This window comes from Taeniopygia guttata, chromosome 12 (assembly GCF_048771995.1).
Source record: "Taeniopygia guttata chromosome 12, bTaeGut7.mat, whole genome shotgun sequence".
Classification (NCBI taxonomy): domain Eukaryota; kingdom Metazoa; phylum Chordata; class Aves; order Passeriformes; family Estrildidae; genus Taeniopygia; species Taeniopygia guttata.
Window position 1 is genome coordinate 1,356,640 of NC_133037.1, and position 21,418 is coordinate 1,378,057.

The 21,418-nt window shown below is 45.4% G+C and overlaps 1 protein-coding gene across 8 annotated transcripts in view; it reads right to left on the reverse strand.

Moving 5' to 3' along the window:
• ITPR1 (inositol 1,4,5-trisphosphate receptor type 1) overlaps positions 1–21,418 on the reverse strand; it is a 160,811-nt gene that overhangs the window by 123,974 nt on the left and 15,419 nt on the right. For all 8 annotated transcript variants that reach the window (XM_030283173.4, XM_030283178.4, XM_030283174.4 and 5 more), the window contains exon 3: positions 18,898–18,968. In XM_030283173.4, the coding sequence (XP_030139033.1) occupies positions 18,898–18,968 (71 nt within the window). The remainder of the gene's footprint in view (positions 1–18,897; positions 18,969–21,418) is intronic.

Sequence of the window (21,418 nt, forward strand, 5' to 3'; positions counted from 1 at the left end):
ATATTCCACTCTGACAGCACTTAAGAGTTAAGCTGTGCCAGCCCCGCTGCTGAAACACAACCCATGGCTTCAGAGATCAAAAAAAAAAGTGGAAAGCAGTCCCTAAAGCGGTGGAACAGCCTCTTGCAGGCACAGCTGGAGAGCTGAGCGTTACCAAATAAGGGCAGCGAGCGGCGGGAGCCAAGGCAGCGGAGCCCCGCTGGATCCGGAGCTGAGGATGGATGGGAAGCAGCCAGCCCCGCTGGGCTGCACTGCAGATGGGAACAACACATGTTCCCTGGCCCTGGGAGGAAGCAGAGCCCGCCAGGATGGGCCTGCAGGCGCTCACCCCGCTGGCAGCACCTCCTCGGCGTGTCCATGGGGCTGGCACTGCAGGGTTGCCAGCAAACTCACACCCCAGAGACTGTGAGAGACACCCCCAGGGCACCTGCCATCTCCTGAAACCCCACAGAACCGCCAGGCTGGAAGAGACCTGCGGGATCATCGAGTCCAACCCAGCACCAACAACTCAACTAACCCCTGGCAGCCAGTGCCACATCCAGGCTTTGTTAAATAAACACCTCCAGGGATGGTGACTGCATCACCTCCCCTTGCAGCCATTCCAGAACCTCATCATTCTTTCTGTTAAAAAGCTTTTTTCTAACATCTAACCCAAATTCCCCTTGGTGCAGCTAAAGGCAAAGCCTGCGAGGAAAGTCCCAGATCCTGGGGATGCTCTGTGAGTCCCACAGGGAGCTGCCCAAGTGCTTCCACACAAGCACAAACACAGAGCTGCTAAAGAGAAACTGCTTCTTTTTCAACTTTAACTGAGCTGTTGTTTCCCCCTTTCTTTTTTAAACGCATGGATGTAATTCAATTTATTTTTGTCTGCTCTGCTAGTTCATTGTCTTCCAGCAAAAGAAGCAGAACACGCTATCATCCATCTCAGGGATTTTTCATCCACGCTCCCAGTGTGAGCCTTCTGCAGAAATAAACACTCTGTTAACAGACAGAGCAGCTTCTCTGGCTCCTTGGTTTATCACAGCTGAGGAGAACAGGCTGTAAGAGCTCACAGGAACACCAAAACTTCACAGGATAAGCCCAGGAGTTAAAACACACCTGCAAAGAAAACCACAAGTTTCACTTCTTTAACTCCATGTGTGACTACAAAGTAAATAAGTCTTGGTTTAGGTGCTGACGATGCCTCCCTTATTGCCCTGAAATCCCAGAGGCAAAAACACCCAATAAAAAGAATATCTTGTGTGTGTGCCTGAGAACTCCACAGAAAATAAATGTATTCAAGGTGCTGTGTGCTACAGCTATTTAAAAACTTCCTTTTCCTCAAAGAACAATAATTAGGTATTTTCAGTGTTTTCAGCCATCTTTCAAGCTGCCTTACTGACACAATGATAACACATGAATCAGTGAGGGAGAATGCTGGATTCAGAAGTGATGGATGGGCTGGGAGAATTATTAAATAACACCAGCTGCACCACTGAAAGCATCCTACACTTACATCCACCCAGAGTCAGCAAAGAGTCATCTTGGCTCACAAATACCACCCCTGTCAGTAGCCTCAAAGCAGAAATAACCTTCCATGTACAGAAAAATTAACTGAAATCTTCTTCTAGCACTGTCTGCTCCTTTCTGTTCTCTTCCCTCATTTGTTTCAATCACTGTCTTTATTTTCAATTATTAACTGTATCATAATTGCATTAGAACTGTTTTCTGGTTGTGTCAGGTGGTCCAGTCTCTACTTCCAGATCTACACCAGTTTTGTGTCTTGACTTGCAGGATTTCAGGTTTCAGATTAATTTAATCAGGTTTCAGATGGATTTTCCTTTTCTGCACAAAATCCTGGCATTCAGAAACAGCAGAAGCGACCAAAAAAATCTGATTCTATGCCACAGATTTGATAATACCCATTTACAACTGTGGGTCTGCAGAGCAGGACAGAGGCACAGAGCAGGAGGTGAAACCCTCTGGTGGGGACATCCCGAAATGGTGACACGTGGCCAAGGTGGCCACTCTGAGATTTAGTCCCACAGAAGGACCCAGCCCTGGTGGTTCCACAGCCAGGCTGGAGCACTCCAAAAGCTCCTGGAGCCCTCCTACAGAGGTTTAAAATAATACTTTCCACATTTATGACTCCAGAAGAAAACTGCAGCAGCACCAGACTCTGTTACTCACCTGCAGACCACAGGAGTAATTTTTACCCACAACAATTTCAACCTTTGGAAAAAACAAGATTCTCAACCTGTCAATCCAACAAGCAACTCCCACATGATAAATCAAACACAAGTCATGAAATCTGGATTGCAACTGTCCTCGGTATTAGAGATGCTCAAAAAAAAAGATTCAGAAATAACTGTTTCAGCAAATCCCAAATGAAACCCGGATAATTGATGTTATCCAAAGGCTCCATCATGCAAAGTGCAAACTGTCCTGATGAAATATCTGAACCTTATTCCAAGATAAATGGCACAAACAGAACAAAAATTCCCCTCAAATCATCTGAGGATAAGGAAATTATATTAAAAAAACCCAGAAAAACTACACAAAAAGATGTGAAAGCTGATTATCTGCAGTTTCCTGAGCTTTTCGAGCTTGATCAGCACTCGGGGCTTTCCATGTGCATTTCCCATCTTACTGAGCTGCTGTAAAGAGGACACCACTAGGAGCAACGAGGTAAATTTGTCTGCCAAGTCTCTGGATTTTTAAAAGGTGAACTTCCCTATACCAGCCTTGCCTTCTCTTTGCTCACTGAAAACATTTCAGAAGTCTGCCACTTTCCACTCAATACACAAACTGTACGTTAAGTATTACAGAACAAATCCATTATTTTTTATTAACAAGCACTTGCGATACTACATGTAAGTGAGATGAAAAGCTTCTTCAGGAAAGGATTATGGGTCTAAACAAAAGATATTGGCTGTCACCAACTCAGTGAATGGTATCTCCACGATGTCAGCTCTTGCAGAAACAGAGAACCATTAATGAACACAAGTGTCACTGGTGCCCTGTGGCAGCACTTCCACTGTGCAAATCAGATTTCCCTTCCTGCTCATTCAGAAAGCTTTGAAGGCTTTGGTGAAGCCATTGCAAGCACGGTTAAAAAAGTGACAAAAACTCCCTATTTGAGAAGAAACAGATGAGCTGCTGGAGAATCACGTGCACTGCAGAGCAGTTGCTGAGCCAAATCGCTTCCCTGACACTCTGAGAATAATCCTGTATTTTGTACAGGTTAATATTGAGGCTGGAAGTGTGACAGCAGCTCAGAGCAGGGACAGAGCAGGCTGGACACAGGGATGGAATGGGTTTGCTACTCCAGCCCTGAAGTGCACTACTACAGACACTGCCAAGTGTTACAGTTTTCATGCACATTATCTCCATTTCTGTGATATAACATGTCTGGAAAGTTGTCATCAGCTTGCCCACACGCTCAGACACTGTGTCCCACGTCTGGGGACACAAATGACCCTGAATTGAGAAAGCTTCCAGCCTGCACTCCTGGGCTGCTCGTGGATTCTGAGTGACTTCAAACACCCCAAACACCTCACCCCAGAGAACAAGATTTTCTTACCAAACATCCCTGCATGGTATTTTTCCTAATAAATACACCCAAACAGCTGCTGAGTACAAGCCTTAAGCCATATGCCTGTTACATACACAAATCAACTTTTTCACTAAAAATGTTTATACTGAAACTGTTGACAAACCCCCTGTGATGGAGCAGATGGATCTGTCAGTTCAGCATCAGAACACCCTTCTGCTAGATTCAAAATTTGCAGAGGACTTTCAAAAGTAACAGCTTAAAAACTTGTAGAGGACTTTCAAAGAATTAACAGAGTTGTTCTGCACATCCTTGAAGGGGCAGAATCACAGAATGAACCAGGTTGGAAAAGATCTTTGAGATCGAGTCTAACCTCTGAGCAGACACCACCTCATCAACTAAACCCTGGCACTGAGTCAGCGTGTTTTTAAATCGGTTTATATCCTCCAGTATGTTTTTAAATTGGTGTGAACAGTTCAGAAATGCACACAGGGCGGACAAGGAACTTGACCAAACCCAAAGGTCTACGAAGACCACCATGCCCATGAGGCCATCACCTCCTCCCTCCTGAGCAGTGCAGGAAAAGCCACTTGGCTCTCAGGAGAGCTCCACTCCACCCTTCCCCACAGCCCACGGAGTCTCCCAAGGGATGCCCGGAGCTGTGGCCAGCTCAGGTCCCCAGGATTGCCTGCAAGAGCAGCCTTGCTGCAGGATCCTCCCTCACTGCCCTGCAGCAGCTGCTCCTGCCCACTCCCACCCCACGCTCCCTTCCATGGCAACCCCTCCTGCACATGGGAATTTGGGGGAGAGGAACACGACAGGAGCGCCTGCAGAGCCAGGGCAGCAGCTCAGCCCTCCTGCAAATTCCAGCCAGAGGTGGGAAATTACCAAGAGTAACTTCTCTTGCTTCTTACCTTGGTCCCTCTTCATGGAAATGCAGGAATGATTAATAATCAGCACATTTCTCTAGCTGCTTTTGTTCTGTATTCTTTGAACCTCTTAGGCTGTCATCTATTAATTTTAAATCTCAAAGGGAACAAGTAAGGCAGCCCCAAAAGCCCCAGCTGGCAGCTGGTGGTGGCACCTGTCGGAGCTCCATCATGGATGGAGAAGAATTCCTGTGGATCCACGTCTGAGGAAAAGGTTGTTCCACTGCACACCTTCCCTTCCCAACCATCACAAATATCCAGCCCCTTGCATCTACCCCTGCCATCCTCAGGAGTGTTAAACAGGGATAAAAAAGTTACTGCAGCCTGACCACAGCCACGTGGTTCCTTCCTGGACACCCCACTAGCTCTGGTTTGTGTGTATTTACACAGGATCTGCTCAAAAATTCCCTTTGGTACATTCAGAACTCTCACTACATCACCTGACTGCTTCAGCAAGAGCTCTGTCCAGAACCAACTCTCCACACACCATTCCCAAGAGCTTGAGGACATAGCACAAGGCAAATCTCTCTCTCAAGAACATTTAATGTTGTACAGAGGAACTCAGCGTTTATCTGGAACAAAAATCTAGGTAAGCTTACCTTTACACTTGCAAAATAATAAATATTTATAAACTAACATTCTCCTTTCTACTTACCAATATCATGGCACTATGCCTTTACACTTTAAAAATCTAAATATTGGAAGCGTGGTTGAAATTAGCACAGTGCACGAGGTACTGGCAGTGAATTATCCACCAATAAAAACCACATTTGGAGGCGGGAGAAACTCTGGAGCTTCCAACACGCGCCACAGAACAGATATTCAAAGTAGCTGAGTCACTGTGGTTTTCTGAAATGAGCCTCCAACCAGGACTCGAAGGAAGGAACATGAAGTGACAGGCACTTCAAAATCTGACAGATAAAAGTTTTTCTTTTAAAGTTCCAAAGTTTCTCAGTCTAAGGCTGCAGCTTCTTCACTTCACGTTTTTTCCCTTTTATTTTTGGTTTTTGAGTACTTTGATATCTAGCTCCCAACACAATGTTTAACTTCAATCCTGCATTAAACATCAGAGCAAGGAGCAGGCTCAGCAGACTCCTAAAAACCCTGAACAGACAGGCAAACCCAGCACAGGCACAAGAAAGAACAGCAAATGTAAACAGTGCAAATACCTGCAGGGAACACAAGGTACAGCAAGATGGAATTAATTCAGTGTGAGATGCAGAGGGCTCCCCTCAATCCCTCCCTGGTTTTAGGCAGGAACAAACCTTGGTGAAGGATCACAAAGATCCTCAGCACAGCACTAACCTATGCAGCCATCAGGTATGAATATAACACTGAAAGCTCAAAGAAAGGAATTTCTGCTCAGAAAAATCCCCTGTCCCTGGAAATGGTCTGAAAACAAGAACTCATTTTTATGATTTTTTTCCCCTCCAAAGAACTTTATTTTTTTTATCTGAGGTTATGGGATGTGCTTCTTTTTTTTCTGCTGAATTTCAGAAAATGAAAAATTTGGATATTTTCATATCTTTTCTCAGTAAGGGATTCATAGAGAAGCTGGAAGAACAGAATATTTTCTCCTGTTCGATTCTGAACATTCCCACTCATTAGTGGGAAGAATAAGAACTCCATGTGGACTCCACATCTCAAAACCTTGCTAAGATTTTTCCTCCCATCCTTACACAAGCCCCCCTCTCCATTTAGTGGGTGCAGAGGCAGCACAGGGAATTGTGACACCCCTCTGGAAACACATCCTGGACCAGCTCAGCCTCAGCACAGCTGCAGGGCTTTCCCTCCATCAAACACGACATAAAGGCACAGATTAAATCACATTTCTTCCCTTCACAGCTCTCCCTGCTACTCCTCTGCCTCCAAGGTCCTCCCAGGATTGCTCAGCACGGAGGACTGGGAACACTGAGCAGCTGTGGTGATGCCTTCTGATCTTTCAAGGTAACTGCAACTCAATACTAAAAAATAAACACATCCTTCTCAGTTATTTTTGCATCAGATAAAAACCTACAAATTAAATGTCAACTGTGATATCAAGATTAAAAGGAGCTGCTGTCAAGTATTAGTGGATATTCAGAGCATAAACTGCTACAATTGAACATAAAATCATCTCTATACGTTGCACTCCTTTCTCCTACAATGTTTATTTGTTTATATATACATATTGAAATATATACATGAACCTGTAAGGAGATTGCAATACAAATAAGCTGCTAAAGCCCAGAGTTCTCTGCAGGCAAATTCTGATCCCAATGCAGAATTATCATCTGCCAAGTTGCCCAAATCGTCTCAGAACACAAAACCTTGCAGCACATGACAGGCTGCATATGGAAAAAATTATATTTGGGATTAAATCTTATAGATCATATTTGAAGGATCTTCTCCTTATTGTCATTTTTCATGACCAAGGCCATCTGCCTGACAGGGAGTGGGAGGACAAATTCTTCACTTATTTTAAAGCTTGTCAATGCCAACCAAGAACATTATTTGTAAAATCTATATTGCCTTCAGATTTACCTCCAGTCCCCAAGGCTGGAGCTCGGGGTGCTGCCGTTCCTGTTTACTGGGGATGCACTTTGCAGCAGGGAAGGATTATTCTCCCTGCCATAACACTGCCAAATATTCCCAGAGCAAACACACAATTCTCATTTCCCAGGAAAATGTGGTGATCGAGTCACTCTTACAGAACCTCAATTTCTGATCAGTTTTTGTGGCAATCACCTAAACAGGGGACATGATTTGCTTTTCAACCAACAAGGAGAACGCACTTCTGAAGGTCAGAACAAAGTAAGTCAACAATACCCCCAGTAAAGTTGCACTAAAGGCTCCAAAAAACCTCTTTGCTCAATCCTGGTGTTAAGACACAAGCAAGAAGTCAAGGGCACCTGGATGCATTTGCCATAAAAATGCAGCTAAATGCAGATGAGAATGCTGTGGATGGGAAAGGCTCTGTGCTGAAGCCATTTGTGACCAGGCAGCATCACAGACCCACCACCTGGAGCTGGTACACCAAAGCTGGGAGCATTCGCCAGATCAGCACTGCAATTCCTGCTCTTGGGAGGAGTTTGGGAGAGCATCAAAGTCAACAGCCAGCTCAGCCCTCCCTGGTCCTGTCCTCCCCTTCAGAGGAGACTGAACTCTCCATGCTGCTGCTGCTCACACTCTAATGATGCTGAGATTCATTCTTACCCCTTTCTCTGCTGATAAAACGCAGCTTTATGGCAGCAGGAGCAGCTGAGGGCTGGAATGCCCAGCCCAAAGCAGCCCCTTTGGACTGGCTCCCAGAGGTTTGGGCCACCACCAGCCCAATCCTCTGCCCCTGGGGCTGCTCAAAGCCAACTGGTGCTGGCTGGAGACCACGCGCTGCTCCAGAGGCAGGGAAAGCATTTTTGCAGCTCTAGCTCAGATTTTTTCCTTTTCAGGATAGCTGCTCCCTCATCCAGCTCCCTCACTTCCTCATGCCTGCAAGTTCTGTGTTTATTTTTTCCTTGTATAATTTTTAACCTCGACAAATAAAAGGGTTGACATTCACTAAATACAAGGTCTAAGTGCTACCAGATTGCTGCTGCATAGCACAGCTCTCTGTAGCCTCAATAAAAGCCAGCTCAGGCATCATTTGCTCTGGTTCAGGCAGGGAGGATCCTGTGGCAGTGTTTTCAGCACTGTCATTTTTTCTCTGCTGTCAGGAGAGTTCTTCCTCTGAACATCTCACTGAGAGCTACAGAAAGGCTCTTCCACCACTACACAAGGAGCTCTGTTTTCCCTGAACTTCTGTACATTACATAACCAAAACAGATGATAATTGCCAACACTGAGGGCTCAGTGCTGACTATTTTCACAAATTAGGGATGAAGAAGTGTTAGCCCTAGCACACAAGTCCCTCGAGCTCCTCTCTGACTGAATAGCTGTTCATCACAATAAAATTTTCAAAGAACACCGCAGTCAGTGTCAATCTGTAATGGCTATTCTGGTGTTTTCACACTCATGTGAGACAGAAGGCTTCTTTTGCACATTAGTCAAGGGCCACTAAAGCTAATCCAGGATTTTTGCAGCTCCCTACCCCCCACCAGCCAGCTGCCAAGCAAGGAAACAAACCATTTATTCCTAAAGATCCAGTCAGGTGCTTTTCAAGACTGACCTCAAATCAGCAAATTCCTCTCTGGATAGCAAAAACATGCAAAGCAGTTTTCAGAGACAAGAACCTTCACCAACAGCTCACTTGTTCCCTGGAGTTTGGATCACAAACTTTCAAGTCAGGCAGGGAAGACTGGAGGTTTTTATACACTCAGGCCCCAAATCACCAGGAGCTTGAGAGATCAGCACTGGCAGCTGGATCTCCACCCAGCAACGTGCAGAATGCAGCTGGAGGCAACTGCAGGAGAGGGATCACACTCAGGTGGTGACACATTACACTTCACACTGAAGGATGAATCCAGATCCTGCAAGGAGAAGGGCAGAATATTCCACCTCCAGCAGAGTGGGAAATGTGTGTGGCAGGCACATTTCTCTCCCTCTCAGAATTTTTCATAGAGGTGCACAGAGAGAAATGAAAGAGAAAACAATTTCTATTTCTGCTCCTTGTTTTTCCCATGTGGAATGTGTTTGGAGAATTGTTTCCCTGGGGTGTTGCTTGGTTGGATTCTGGTGAGGATTGTTTGAGCTGGTGGCCAATCCAACCCACCTGGGGCTGGGCTCTCAGAGAAGGTCACAAGTTGTGTTAGGGTTAGAGATGGAGTCAGAGAAAGTAGTATGTAGTTTCAGTATCCTCCTTTTATATAGCATATTAATGTATTTTAGCATAGTTATAATAAAGAAATAATTCAGCCTTCTGGATTGAGTCAGACATTGTAATTTCTTCCCATTGAGTTCACCTGCATTTACAGCAGATGTGTGTGAGTGGCACGGGCTGTTTGCTGAGGACAAGGTCTGCCTTCCATCACAGAACACCTTCATGGCTGGCAGCCTCACCACTTTCCTTCTGGCTGCTCTCAAACACAAGCACTCGCAGCTTTGCCTCCCTGAGACACCACCACTGCACTCAGGACTCTTGCTCAGAGAGGAACAGGCTGCCCAGAAAATCAGAAGTGAAATTATTTAACTTCTGGGTTGGGCTCCTCCTGCACTAATGACTTCCATGTGGCACTTGGACACAGCACCTGTAGGGCCTCCTTGATATGGGTACTTAGCATATTTATCTCTTGTCTTCTTAAGTAAATAACCTGAACTGCAAATATTCTCGAACTGTAACTCATTTTGAAGTATAAAGCGTTATTTTCTAAGTAAAAGAATTGAAGTTTTTCCTGTAATTTCCTGCTACTGCAAGCAGCACAGAACTTCACAGTGCCCTAAAAGCAAGAGAAGGGAGATGACACAGAAGAGACTGAAGAGTTTGGCACAGAAGAGCTGCCCAGGGTGTCACAGGGCATTCACCTGCTCCCTCTGAACAGCCAAAATCCTCATGACCACAGCAAGTCAAGGGATGAGAGGAAACCAAACCTGGCCACAGAGACAGCTCAAGGGGGAAAAGCTTGAGAGGCCAGATGTGGCTCCCTAAAGCTTACTGGGGAAGGCAGACCTAAAACCAAAACTCCTGAAGCATCATCATGCAAATCTAGGTGTGACTCGGATGATCCAGGAGCAGGGATCACACCTTCCCTGTGTGCTCCTCAGGAATCATCAAGGCAAGGCAGCCAAGAGGCTGAGCCCTGCAAGTGGCAGCACTTCCCAGCTGCAGAGGCTTTTCTGAACCAAACCTGAGTGCATTTGGCACCAAAGCTTTGTGCTCCCACACACCCAGCACAGCACAGCCCACAGCTAAGCCCTGGGACTGTCTTCAAGGGAGCTACAGCTCCTTTTGCCTGAGTACAAGCACTTTTAACCTCAGCTACAAAGCCCTGCCACAAGAGGTGATGAGCCACTGGAAGCTGTAACTCACTGACTGGCAAATTCCCAAAGTTCCCACCAAATTGGGAAGCATCATTTAGATGATCCTTGTCTAAAAAACTTTTCCCTGTGTATTCTGGTGTCTCAAGCACCCAACAGCAGGTGAACACAGCTCCAAAAACTTCAAACAGAAGTGAAGAACAGACAGCCCACCTAGTCTCCCACCCCAGCCTCGCCTATTTTGTAGCTTTTATATTTATACCCAAATAACCAACTTGCACATAAGAATTCATCACAGCTCCTTGTACTGCAAAGAAACAAATCTTTGGCTCCAGGATACCACAGCTGAATAAAATCTCACCCAGGGCCAGGTCAGTGAGCCTGGGCACAATAAATGCACTCTGGGGGGTGTTCTGGACTGCCAGCAGGATTTTACACCCCACACTTTACCCGAGGCTCTCCCTTCAGGCTCTCAGCACTTTAGATAATGAACGTACAGCTCAAGATGTTCCCAGTACCTGGGAGACTTCTGTCCTCACACACAGGGTTTTTTTCCACACAATTGATGACATTATCCATCTGTCTGCATCCTTCCAAAGGAGTGAGATCCTTTCCCTGCAGAGCAGAGCTGTGCTGGCAGCAAACACAGCGCCCACCCTGAGCTTCACCTGAAGCTCCTCTGCAATGCTGGGGATTGATGAGACCCCCCAGCACCCCAATCCTGCCAGCTCACAAAACACACTCAGAGCCTCCCAAAAGGAGCAGAGCAAAATCCACGGGGTGCACAGAAGAACACACTTTACTACGCTAAATATTAAGTGAACCACAAATTTTCTTAACTTTGCTATATTAAAAGATAGGCACCAATGTCACCCCACCCCCACAATTCATCAAGGCATTTCACTCCCTTGGGCTCTTGTGACTAAGTATAATATTTCATTAAATATCCTGTTCATACTGGCTTATGTACTAGGGAACACACTAATTTTAGAAAACTGATTAGCTAGTTCTTTCTAACCGAATGTTATTGTAGCTAAGGTCAGATTTTGCACTGAAACTATGGCAACAAAGCCACAGTATTCTTTTGTCTACAAGGTTGAGACCAGGTTTATTAACAGAACTGCTCTACTTAATAGCTCAGCACTGCTTTTTGGCAATCCCTTCCTCGATCCTACCTGAAATACCCTGAGCTTTCCACGAGGAAAAGGCTCAGAGCTGCAAGAGTTGAGAAAGAATAAGTGCTCAAAAGAGCATTTTGCTTATTTCTTTAGTTTTAGGCACAGCCAACCGCCCTTGTCCCACACAGGGACACGTCAGGATGGAACTGCCACCCCCATCTGCAGAGGGACCAAGTGCACGGATCAAACTTCTCCCCAGGAGAGAGATAATAATAAATTAAATCCCCCCTCCTTCCTCTGCTGTACCCGAACCAACAGATTGGGTTTCACACAGCCTTCCAGATATGCACATTAATGGCACTTTTTGTTTCAAAGGGGCTTTGCTCTGCCTTCACCTCCGTGCAAAACATCCCAGATGAAAGCACCTGGAGCCCACGAGTTGGCAGAGAGCTGCTTGGCCACAGGACTGCAGGACAGAGCAGCAGGGAAACACAGCCCAGCAGTGCCTGTGCTCAGAGCCACTCCTCCTCTGTCCCCAGCTGTCACACCAGGCTGGACAGGCCCTCTCAATCTGTGCCACACAGACCCTTCCCATCCATCAGTGGGACCCAAAAAAAATCCCAACCCCTTAATGAAACCCCAGTGATCACTCAGCCACTCATCTCTGCTAAGCACATCAACACACAATCCCCGTGGCAGGACGTTCTTCTCTCTTTCAGGATTTTTTCATAGAGGTGCACAGAGGGAAGAAAGAGAAAACCATTTCTATTTCTGCTCCTTGTTTTTCCCATGTGGAATGTGTTTGGAGAATTGTTTCCCTGGGGTGATTGCTTGGTTGGATTCTGGTGAGGATTGTTTGAGCTGATGGCCAATCCAACCCACTGGGGCTGGGCTCTCAGAGAGGGGCACGAGTTGTGAGTGAGTTATATATGGGAGTTAGAAAAAGTAGATTTGTAGTTTTAGTATCTCCTTTAATGTATATTAATGTATTATAGTGTAGTTATAACAAAGAAATCATTCAGCCTTCTGAGCTGGAGTCAGACATCATCAATTCTCCCCACCAGGTTCACCTGATTTACAATAAATCCCTGAAGGGTTTGGGTTGGGAGGGGCCTTAAATCTCCCCTCATTCCCAGGCTGCCATGGCAGGGCCACCTTCCACTGTCCCAGGCTGCTGCCAGCCCTGTCCAGCCTGGCCTGGGACACTGCCAGGGCAGCCACAGCTCCTCTGGCCAACAAAGCACCACAGAGTCAGGATGTCTCTGGGATATCCTGGTCCTCCATCACAAATAATCTCCCATAAATCTGTCTGGAACCACTGAAAGATGTGGGAAATGAAATAAAAACAGTTTTCCAAGTCACCCTCCACAACAAAAAACCCAACCAACCTTGCCTTTGATTCCTGCACCCCCCCCAGTCATCCAAAGCCTTGGCAGATATGAAGCAAACTTCTCTGCATGGAGAAGCAACACTTCCAACTTCCCAGCTTTTTTTAAAATATCTAAATTCTGCAGTGACAATTGTCCCCAACATCTGCTTGCACGTAGGCTGCAGTGGGCTAAAGTTTCACAATTCAGAGACAGGAGTCAGAATTTCTTCATCTTATAAAGGGCAGCAAATTCAAATGCATACAAGTTGGCAGTTTTCTAGAGCAGCTCTATAAATACTGAAAGATTCCTCATCAAGGCAGCAAAATGTATTTTAGATTTAACTACATACTAATTCAGCAAGACTGAAAGTTTTTTTTTACTCAAAATGCTCAATGCTTCAATTTTGAATAAAAAAAATACAGACACAACAACAGATTGTATTTTTATCATTTTTCTCTTCCATCAAACAACTTATTTTGATTTTACACTTCTTATTTTGATTTTTATTCTTTTTGAAAAGGAGGGTAAGAGGCATCTTTTTTCTTTTTATGGTGTTTGGCTGTAAAACAGACATTGTTTAGTAGGTATTCACTATTATGCTCCACTTTCTACTTCTGGTATTCAGCATGGGCATTTTAATCTGATTTGGACATCTCAAAATTGGAAAGGAGTTTCTATTGCAAGTGATGGATGTCTCTGCAAGAAGGCTTTGGCCTCAGCACTCAGGCACTCCCCAAAGTTTTGCTTCCTGCACGAAAAACAAATCCTGCTATTTGAACTGCTACTATCAGAGGGGAAAATAAAGAAGCCATATTTAGAACTCTAGTTTAAATATTTCTTAAAGGAATCCAGGCACTTTGATAATTAATGCATCCAAGCATTTCAGCAGCATTAGAAAATCCATGTTCAGCAGGGAAAGAAGCCCAGACCTGGCTGTGCAGCTCAGGTCTATCCCATCCTTTTCACCATCACCCCAGCTCAAACCTCTGCTGAACACCCACTCCAACTCAGCTGAGAGACTCAAACAATTCAGGTATTTCACATCCAAGCTTTAAAAGCTGCTATCATCCCTTTCACCACAGCAGACCAGGAAAAGTGTGCCTGGAGAGCACCAGGACTCAAGGCTGCTCCTGATCCCACAGAAAATTCCTGGTGAGCACAGAGGGTGGCACTGAACCACCCCAAAGGGCACTACCTGCTACTCTACTCCTCCAAAACCAACAGGCAGAGAGACCTGCTTATTTGGTTTAGCTTTGTTTTTTAATTTTCAAAGTGTTTGGGAAAGTTACATATGTGACCCTCCAGCTGAAAGAATCCCTAATCTCAGCCCTGATGCCAAAGCATAAACAAGCTTGCCCTGGCTAAATAAGGGTAAATAATGTGTATGTGTGCAACAGAATTCCAGAGCCTCCAGCAGACCTGCATGAATCACAGATTTCCTTCATATTTTTCCTTCATATGGAGTTTCCTTCATGTAACTCAAAGCAGGAGTGGGGAGGCTTCAGATAAGTGATGGCAAAGCTGGAAAGGACAAAACAGAAAACATTTCTGCCAGGGAGAAGCACACTGACTTCATCAGTGCTGAGCACAGGGATAACTCAAGAACATCCATCACAATGTGGGTATTGGGAAGGAATTGTTGCCTGGGAGGGTGGGCAGGCCCTGGCACAGGTGCCCAGAGCAGCTGTGGCTGCCCCTGGACCCCTGGCAGTGCCCAAAGCCAGGCTGGACAGGGCTGGGAGCACCTGGGACAGTGGGAGGTGTCCCTGCATGGCAGGGGTGGCACTGGATGAAATACAAGGTCCCTTCCACCCTGAGCCATTCCATGATCCATAGTAAATAATTTTTATACCCATATGATTGTAAATTAAAGCTGTCTGGGGAGCTCCTCCTGCTGCAGCCCCAGCTGAGCCCCCAGGCTGGCCCCAACACCTGCAGAGGCAGCAGCCCCAGGAGCACAGCGTGGATTAGGATCAAAAGAACAAACAGAATTTGAACTACTCCTCTCTTCTGCTTCGCCATGAGGGTATTTTAAGTCTAAGATATGGGTTCATTCCTTGAACATCTTGCCAAAAAAAGAGTGTTGCCCAGCAACTACTAAAACAATGTTCTGGAAGGAGGAAGCTGCTGGACAAATTAACCCAGTGAGTGCCCTTTTTGCCAGAGTTTCCAGCAGCTATTGCAGAGCTGCTGGGAGGCTGGCAGGCAGCTCTGCATCCCAAATAAAGAGCTGTAAGGAATTTCCCGAGAAGCCTGTCAGACAGACTGTTTTGCTGTAGTAGCAGTGTCTTGCATTAAACAAACACGTTTGGCTTCGTGCAGGGCTGCGCTCCAGCACAAATGAACACAAATAAACCTCTGCAAAGGCCCAGTGCAGCTGCCAGAGAGCACAGAACAGCAGCTCCAGCCCCAGGGCAGCAGCCCCAAGCTCTGCTGCAGCTCCAGCACCACGGCAGGGCTGTCTTTCCCTGGAGGAATCAGCATCTCTCTGTGTGTTTCAGCAGGAATAACTTCCAGTGAAACACAGCTGAGGGTCAGCTCCAGCTCCCACTTCCCACATCAATCCAGGCACGTTAAAAGGAAATGCATTTACAGCCACTCTTCAGCTGGAGACTCACTCAAAAATGGCAATTAGGGCTTAATAAAAACATTAAATGTCTTCTCTGTTTAAAGAACTGCAGATAACTAAGGGAATGTCACACTCTTTTTTTGGAGATTCATACAAGTAGGATTTCTTCCAGGAATCTCATCTGTACACAGTACATTTACAACACTTAAGTAAAAAAAACCTCTTTTGCATATTAACATTATTAAAAAGAAACACCCTAATGAATGCACTCTTCAGTTTTCACATTTTGAAAAGCAGTTTTAGAGGACTTTTGAATTGTTTGGAGCTGGAGGCACCAAGGGCCAGAGAAATGCTGTACTTGAAAAAAAACCTCAAACACACCCAAACCACTGTATTGAAAGTGGACACAGAAAGCCAGAATAAAAAAATCCACTGAAATCTCAGACCATAACTGCCATACAACCTCAAACCACTGACCTCAGGTGCTGAATAATTCTGCTTGGGATGGAAAATAGTAAGGAAAAGATCAGCCTTCACACCTTCCAGTGATCAAATGAACATTGTAATGACCTAGAGGCACCACAGCATTTAACATGTGAAATAAATGCAGGTAAACACTCACAGGACTGAGTGTGCTGCACTACCTTCCTCTGGAGCTCTTTCCAACTCCAGCACTTCACTTTTCTCCATCTCAAATGCTTCTGACCTGGGCCTGGAACCTCCAAAAATGTCTGAGGGACATTTGGAGTTCCGACAGGTCACCAGTGTTTAGTGACAATATACTCACATTTGAGCACTGCTGCCAAATCCCTCTCTGCAGGCACGGGGATGGTGCACACACCCCCCACTCTGTGCACAGCAGCTCTGCTCCATTTCAAGGGTCTGAAGCAGAAAGAAAATCCCCAACCCTCTAGAGCAGGGTCTTGCTGCTGCCACCAGATGCGAGGGATTACATGTAGCCTTGGCAACATGGCTTTTTACAACCTGAAGCACCTGTGGTTAGGGGAAAAAGCAGGGTGGATTCATTCTGCCACTGGATAGACAGGCTTGAGTTTCACACTGAATTTTCTTGGAGTCATCTGTGCATATCTAAGTAGTCAATCTTGCTTCTAGAGAGCTCTCCTCACGTTGATTAAGCATGAAATTTGTATTTACAACAGTTTTACACCTGCCCACGGAAGACAGATCTGCTCTAAGAAGCTCAGAATGACACATCTCCAAAAAATGGTACCAAAAAAGATCCCCAAGCCTGGCCACGGGTGACAGGCTCAGTGTCCCTCGCAGGAGGGGACTGTCCTGCACCTGGACACCATGGAGCACAGGGACATAACCCAGGTCACACAACCACAGAAGTGTTTTCCCAGTCCTCTGGAAGAGTAGAATCCAAGTCACTTCCATTCGATTCATTTCCTTCTTGCTCCAGGAAGATTTTTGAACGTGGGCTGGAAGGGACCCCAAAACTCATCCCATGTTCCCCCCCATGGCAGGGACACCTTCCCCTACCCCAGGCTGCTCCAAGCCCCACCTAACTGCTGCATAAAAATGGAGTATTTTCCATTCCTGGTGAAGATGAGGTGATAAACTCCACTATTACTTCTTCTGAATATATTTATCACAGAAAGCATTTTATCTCAGACTACACTTACAAAGTATGTGTATAAATAAGAGAAAAGCCTGCTAAAATTTTATTACTTTTGTTGCCATTTACCATTAAGCATAAACCTCCCCATGAAAGCTTCACTGAAGTAACTACAAAGGTTGGAAAAGGTTCACACCATTCTTTCTCCCTGTATAAATTATAAGTAATATGAGAACATTTACAATGTCTAACCACGGTGTTTTATGTCAGACAAATGTCTCTCTGTACTTGCAGTTCCTAAACTGTGCTAGCAAGAATTGCCTTTTTCTCATTCTTTCCTCTCTCTCTGTCTCTCCCTCCTCCTCCTTCTGCACCCAGCAGTCTCAGTCAAACCTGCCTTTATTCTTCCACACGATTTTAACATCAAGAATGCCTCAAAAGCCGAGGCTCTGCTCCACAGAACAACATTGTTCTTTCTTGGAGAGCTTACCACTGAATGCTGAAACTTCCCCAGGTTGCCTCTTTAATGTTTCAATTATCAGCTCTTCAGTTTTCCAGGAAAAAGGGAGAAAAACCAACAAGAGCTCACAGACTTCAGCAATGTTTTAAAAGCAGAGTTTCATTATATGTGACATCATGTCATGGCAAAAAAAAAAAACAAAAAAACCCAAACCACCCAAATAACAGCAAGCAAAACTAGCAGCACACACTGTACATGATTTTCAAGGGCAATCACCCGCAGTTCTGGCCAAACCTGAATAAAATTGTGGTGATTCTGAGGCCCTGATAAAGGCAAAGCATAACCAAGGAAAAAAGATTCATCCAAAGAAACAAAACATGCAGTTGCTGCTACACCCGAAACAATAAAATCCAGACCAAAATTGTAAAACTGTAGAATATTTGGCTGAGTTATTCTCTGGGTAAAAGGTGCAACCCAGGGGTGAAAAAAGAATTCAAAGTCTTTGCAAACAAAATCCCAGCAAGTGCTTCTCTTCCTGCCTGAGGCCTTTCTTGCAGAAGTCAGTCCTGGCCAAACTGAAAAGCAGAGCACTAATTCCTTATCACTGAGCATAAGTTTCCTGGCAGAATGAAAGCAAAGCCCAAGGTAGCTCATATCAAATTAGGTCAGACAACAATAGCTGTAGCAAACACTTGATCCTTTTTATTTTCCTCTTCCCTAAGGTTTAGTACTGGGTAATTAGAAAGAATGCGTGATAGAATGGAGAAAAAGAAATTAAATTCCCAGGGATTTGTGAACATTTGGGCAGATCTGAAAGGTGAACAACTGACAACCTCAACCCCATCCCCTCACGAAGCTTTCTTCATGCCTGGCTTTGGCTGGGACAGAGTTAGTTTTCCTTGCAGTAGCTGGTAGAGCTAGATTTTGGATTTGTGCTGGAAGCTGTTGCTAACACAGGGATGTTTCAGTTACTGCTGAGCAGATCTCTGCTCCTCACCTCCCCTGCCAGGGCTGGGGATGCAAGAGGAGCTGGGGGGCACAGCCAAGCCCAGGGATGTCCCAGACCATGGGGCACCACCAGGATACAGAGCTGGGAGTGCCTGTAGAGGTGGCATTTGTCTTGGCCCAACACCTGCCTGCCCATGGGGAATGGGGAATCAATTCATTCTGCTTTGCTGCTGTGTGAAGCTTTCCTTTATCTACTGAACTGCTCTACCTGAACACTCTTCCCCTCCCAATTCTCTCCCCCATCCCACTGGAGGGGCTGACTCCACCACAGTCCCACAGACATTCAACACACACATTTTTTCCTCATGAGTTGTCGTTCATGGAAGAAGATGACACTAAAATACGCTACAGAAAGCACGGAGGTCAGAAATTGTGACACATCACTGCACAAAACAAAGAACCCTTCCTAAGCAGAAGGGTGAGGAGCTCTCTGACCAACTTACCTCTGAATTTTTTGGGTGGGTTGTTAAGATCACCTGCTTCTGGCTGCACAACACACCGATCATCCACAAGGCTGCAAAGAAATGAGCAGTGAAGTGAGATTCCAACCCCTGCAGCCCCTTCCAGCCTCGCCAACAAACCCAAAGTCGTTCACTTGCAATATTTCATCCGAGTGGCCACTTCAGCAGAAGACATTCCCCAAATGCCAACTGATGCCAGATCTCTCCAAGAAGCATGCAGCTAATTGTTACTGTTGCCCAGAGCTATGCTCCTGGTAGGTGGGACAATAAATCAGTCATTGCTCCTGTGTTCTGCATCATCCTTACGTGCCCTGCTCGAGGTGCAGACAGAACAGCCCATATTCTAGGGAGGTGACAGACAGCCTCAGGACAGCTCCTGCCTCTTGGACAGATTTGAGTCACGCTGCAAATGTGTTTGTATGAATAGAGAACAGGAAAATATGACAGCTCTGCAAACTGGACACTGACCCTGTGACCCCTCAAGTATTAAGAAATGGCAGGAACAGTCACTGCCACAATAAAAATTGACTCCTGAGAGAAAGGAAGGCACAAATGTACCCTCCTGCTCAGCAGCCAAACACCAGGTGAGCTGAGGGATTGAGCCAACCTCCTCCTGTTCTGCCAGGAAGAGAGGGAGCTGGACAAGCAAACCCAAGATTCCAAGAGGGAATGCCAGGACAGAGCTGTCTGTCCCTGCACAAACCCACAGGGTCAGCTGAAATCCCACAGAATAAAGGGAATAGTTAGGAAGCTCCTGTTCCCACTGCTCTGCCTGAGCAGCTTTGGATCAAGGTGGAATGGGGCTTTTCCAAACTGGAAAATTGCACCTGTACCCAAACACTTTGGGGTTTGATTTGATCCTAAATGACTCAATTTGGCCCCTTACAACCAATCTGTCAAAGAGGCTTTCTACACAAACGTAGAAAGTAAAACTCCAAGGTCAAAGGTTTGAGAGGTCCATTCTCATGCAGAATCAACTTGAGGAAGACTGAGACCTAGAATATGAGAGTTGTTCCTTGCAGAGGCTGCTCACATGCAGGGAGCATCTTGAGACAACAATCAGAGAAAATAAGGAAGTGCATGAAAATTAAGAGGTCAGAGAAACTAAGAGGGCTCAACAGTTTTATGCATCTAAAATTTGCATATGCAAACATTCAGTGTGAATTGCTTTTTCCCCATGGATTTTCTCCCTACTCAGTACTATATATATATATATGGGTGCTCCAACATGAATGGTATTAACATTTGAGCTGAAGCACCTGCTTTTGGTGAACAAAGGGCCAAAAACAGCAAGGAAATAGGTTACTCTGATCATCCCATACAGATATCTCAGTGCAACATATCCCTCTCATCTGAGATTAAGTTGAAAGTAAAGAGGAACTTCCCAAACTAGTAATAGGAAAATTTTACAGGGTGAGAAACACAAAAGAGGATATATTGTACACCAGTAATCATCATGATGACAGCACTGAGTTTGGGAAACAGCAAGAGTAAAGTTTTCATTAAGCAACATGCTATAGGAATATTCAATAGGAAGACTCTTCAGAGATTTAGGACAGCATTAGAATGTAGAGTGGTATCTGCTCCTCAACCTTCAGGAACCACATAACAAGTCATTACACATCATTATGACATCAGACTGTCAAAACTCCACATGGGCTGGAGGACAATTACACCAAATCTTTCCTTTGCTGCTTTAATTTTCTCCAGGACAAAGACTAAATTAAATATGGGACAAAACTAATTTGATTACCAAGGCTTATTAAGATGATAATGCATTTCATGTTTCACATAGCAATTAGGATTTCTGGCTCAAATTAGGCTCAGAGATACGTGGCCATTATATAATGCAGTTACCTTAAAACAGCACTAGCCAAATCAAGGAGGAGGCTTGAACACTGAGGGGTCTTTAGGCCTGCCACGAGAACATCTCATCAAGCCTAGGAAATACACGTGTTTGGGGCCTGTCATGTCCACAAGGACCACCCATGGTGAAAAACATCAGCAATGCCATCAGAAGCCACAGCCACTGCCAACTGTTCATCATGCACCACATGGCAGAACAACTTTCTACTTGGGCTGGAGTTATTTACTGCCAAACTCGCTCCAGGACTGGGAGGAGAAACGATAGGCAGATGGAGAGGATAATTCACGTTGCCAGTGTTCAGCAGATAGTATTTGGCCCGTTCCACAGCTGATCCAGGGCTGCAGAGTGCACGTGGCATATTTGACGAGGACCTGGGAAATTTGTCAAATACATTTGCCAAATACTATTCGACCAACCCTACTTACTACATCCCCTGCTTTTATCATACCTTCTCTCCTTTCTGGCAGCATCCCATATTTTCTTCTCTTTCCTATAATAGATCATGGTGCATCTTCAGTGTCTGCTTCCTTCTCTGCCCCCTGATTTTCCAGAATCCTAATAGCTAGAGGACTAAACCTACAAGTTAGTTTGGAGTCACTCAGGTGAGATTCCAGCCCATCCTTTCCTGCCGAGGCA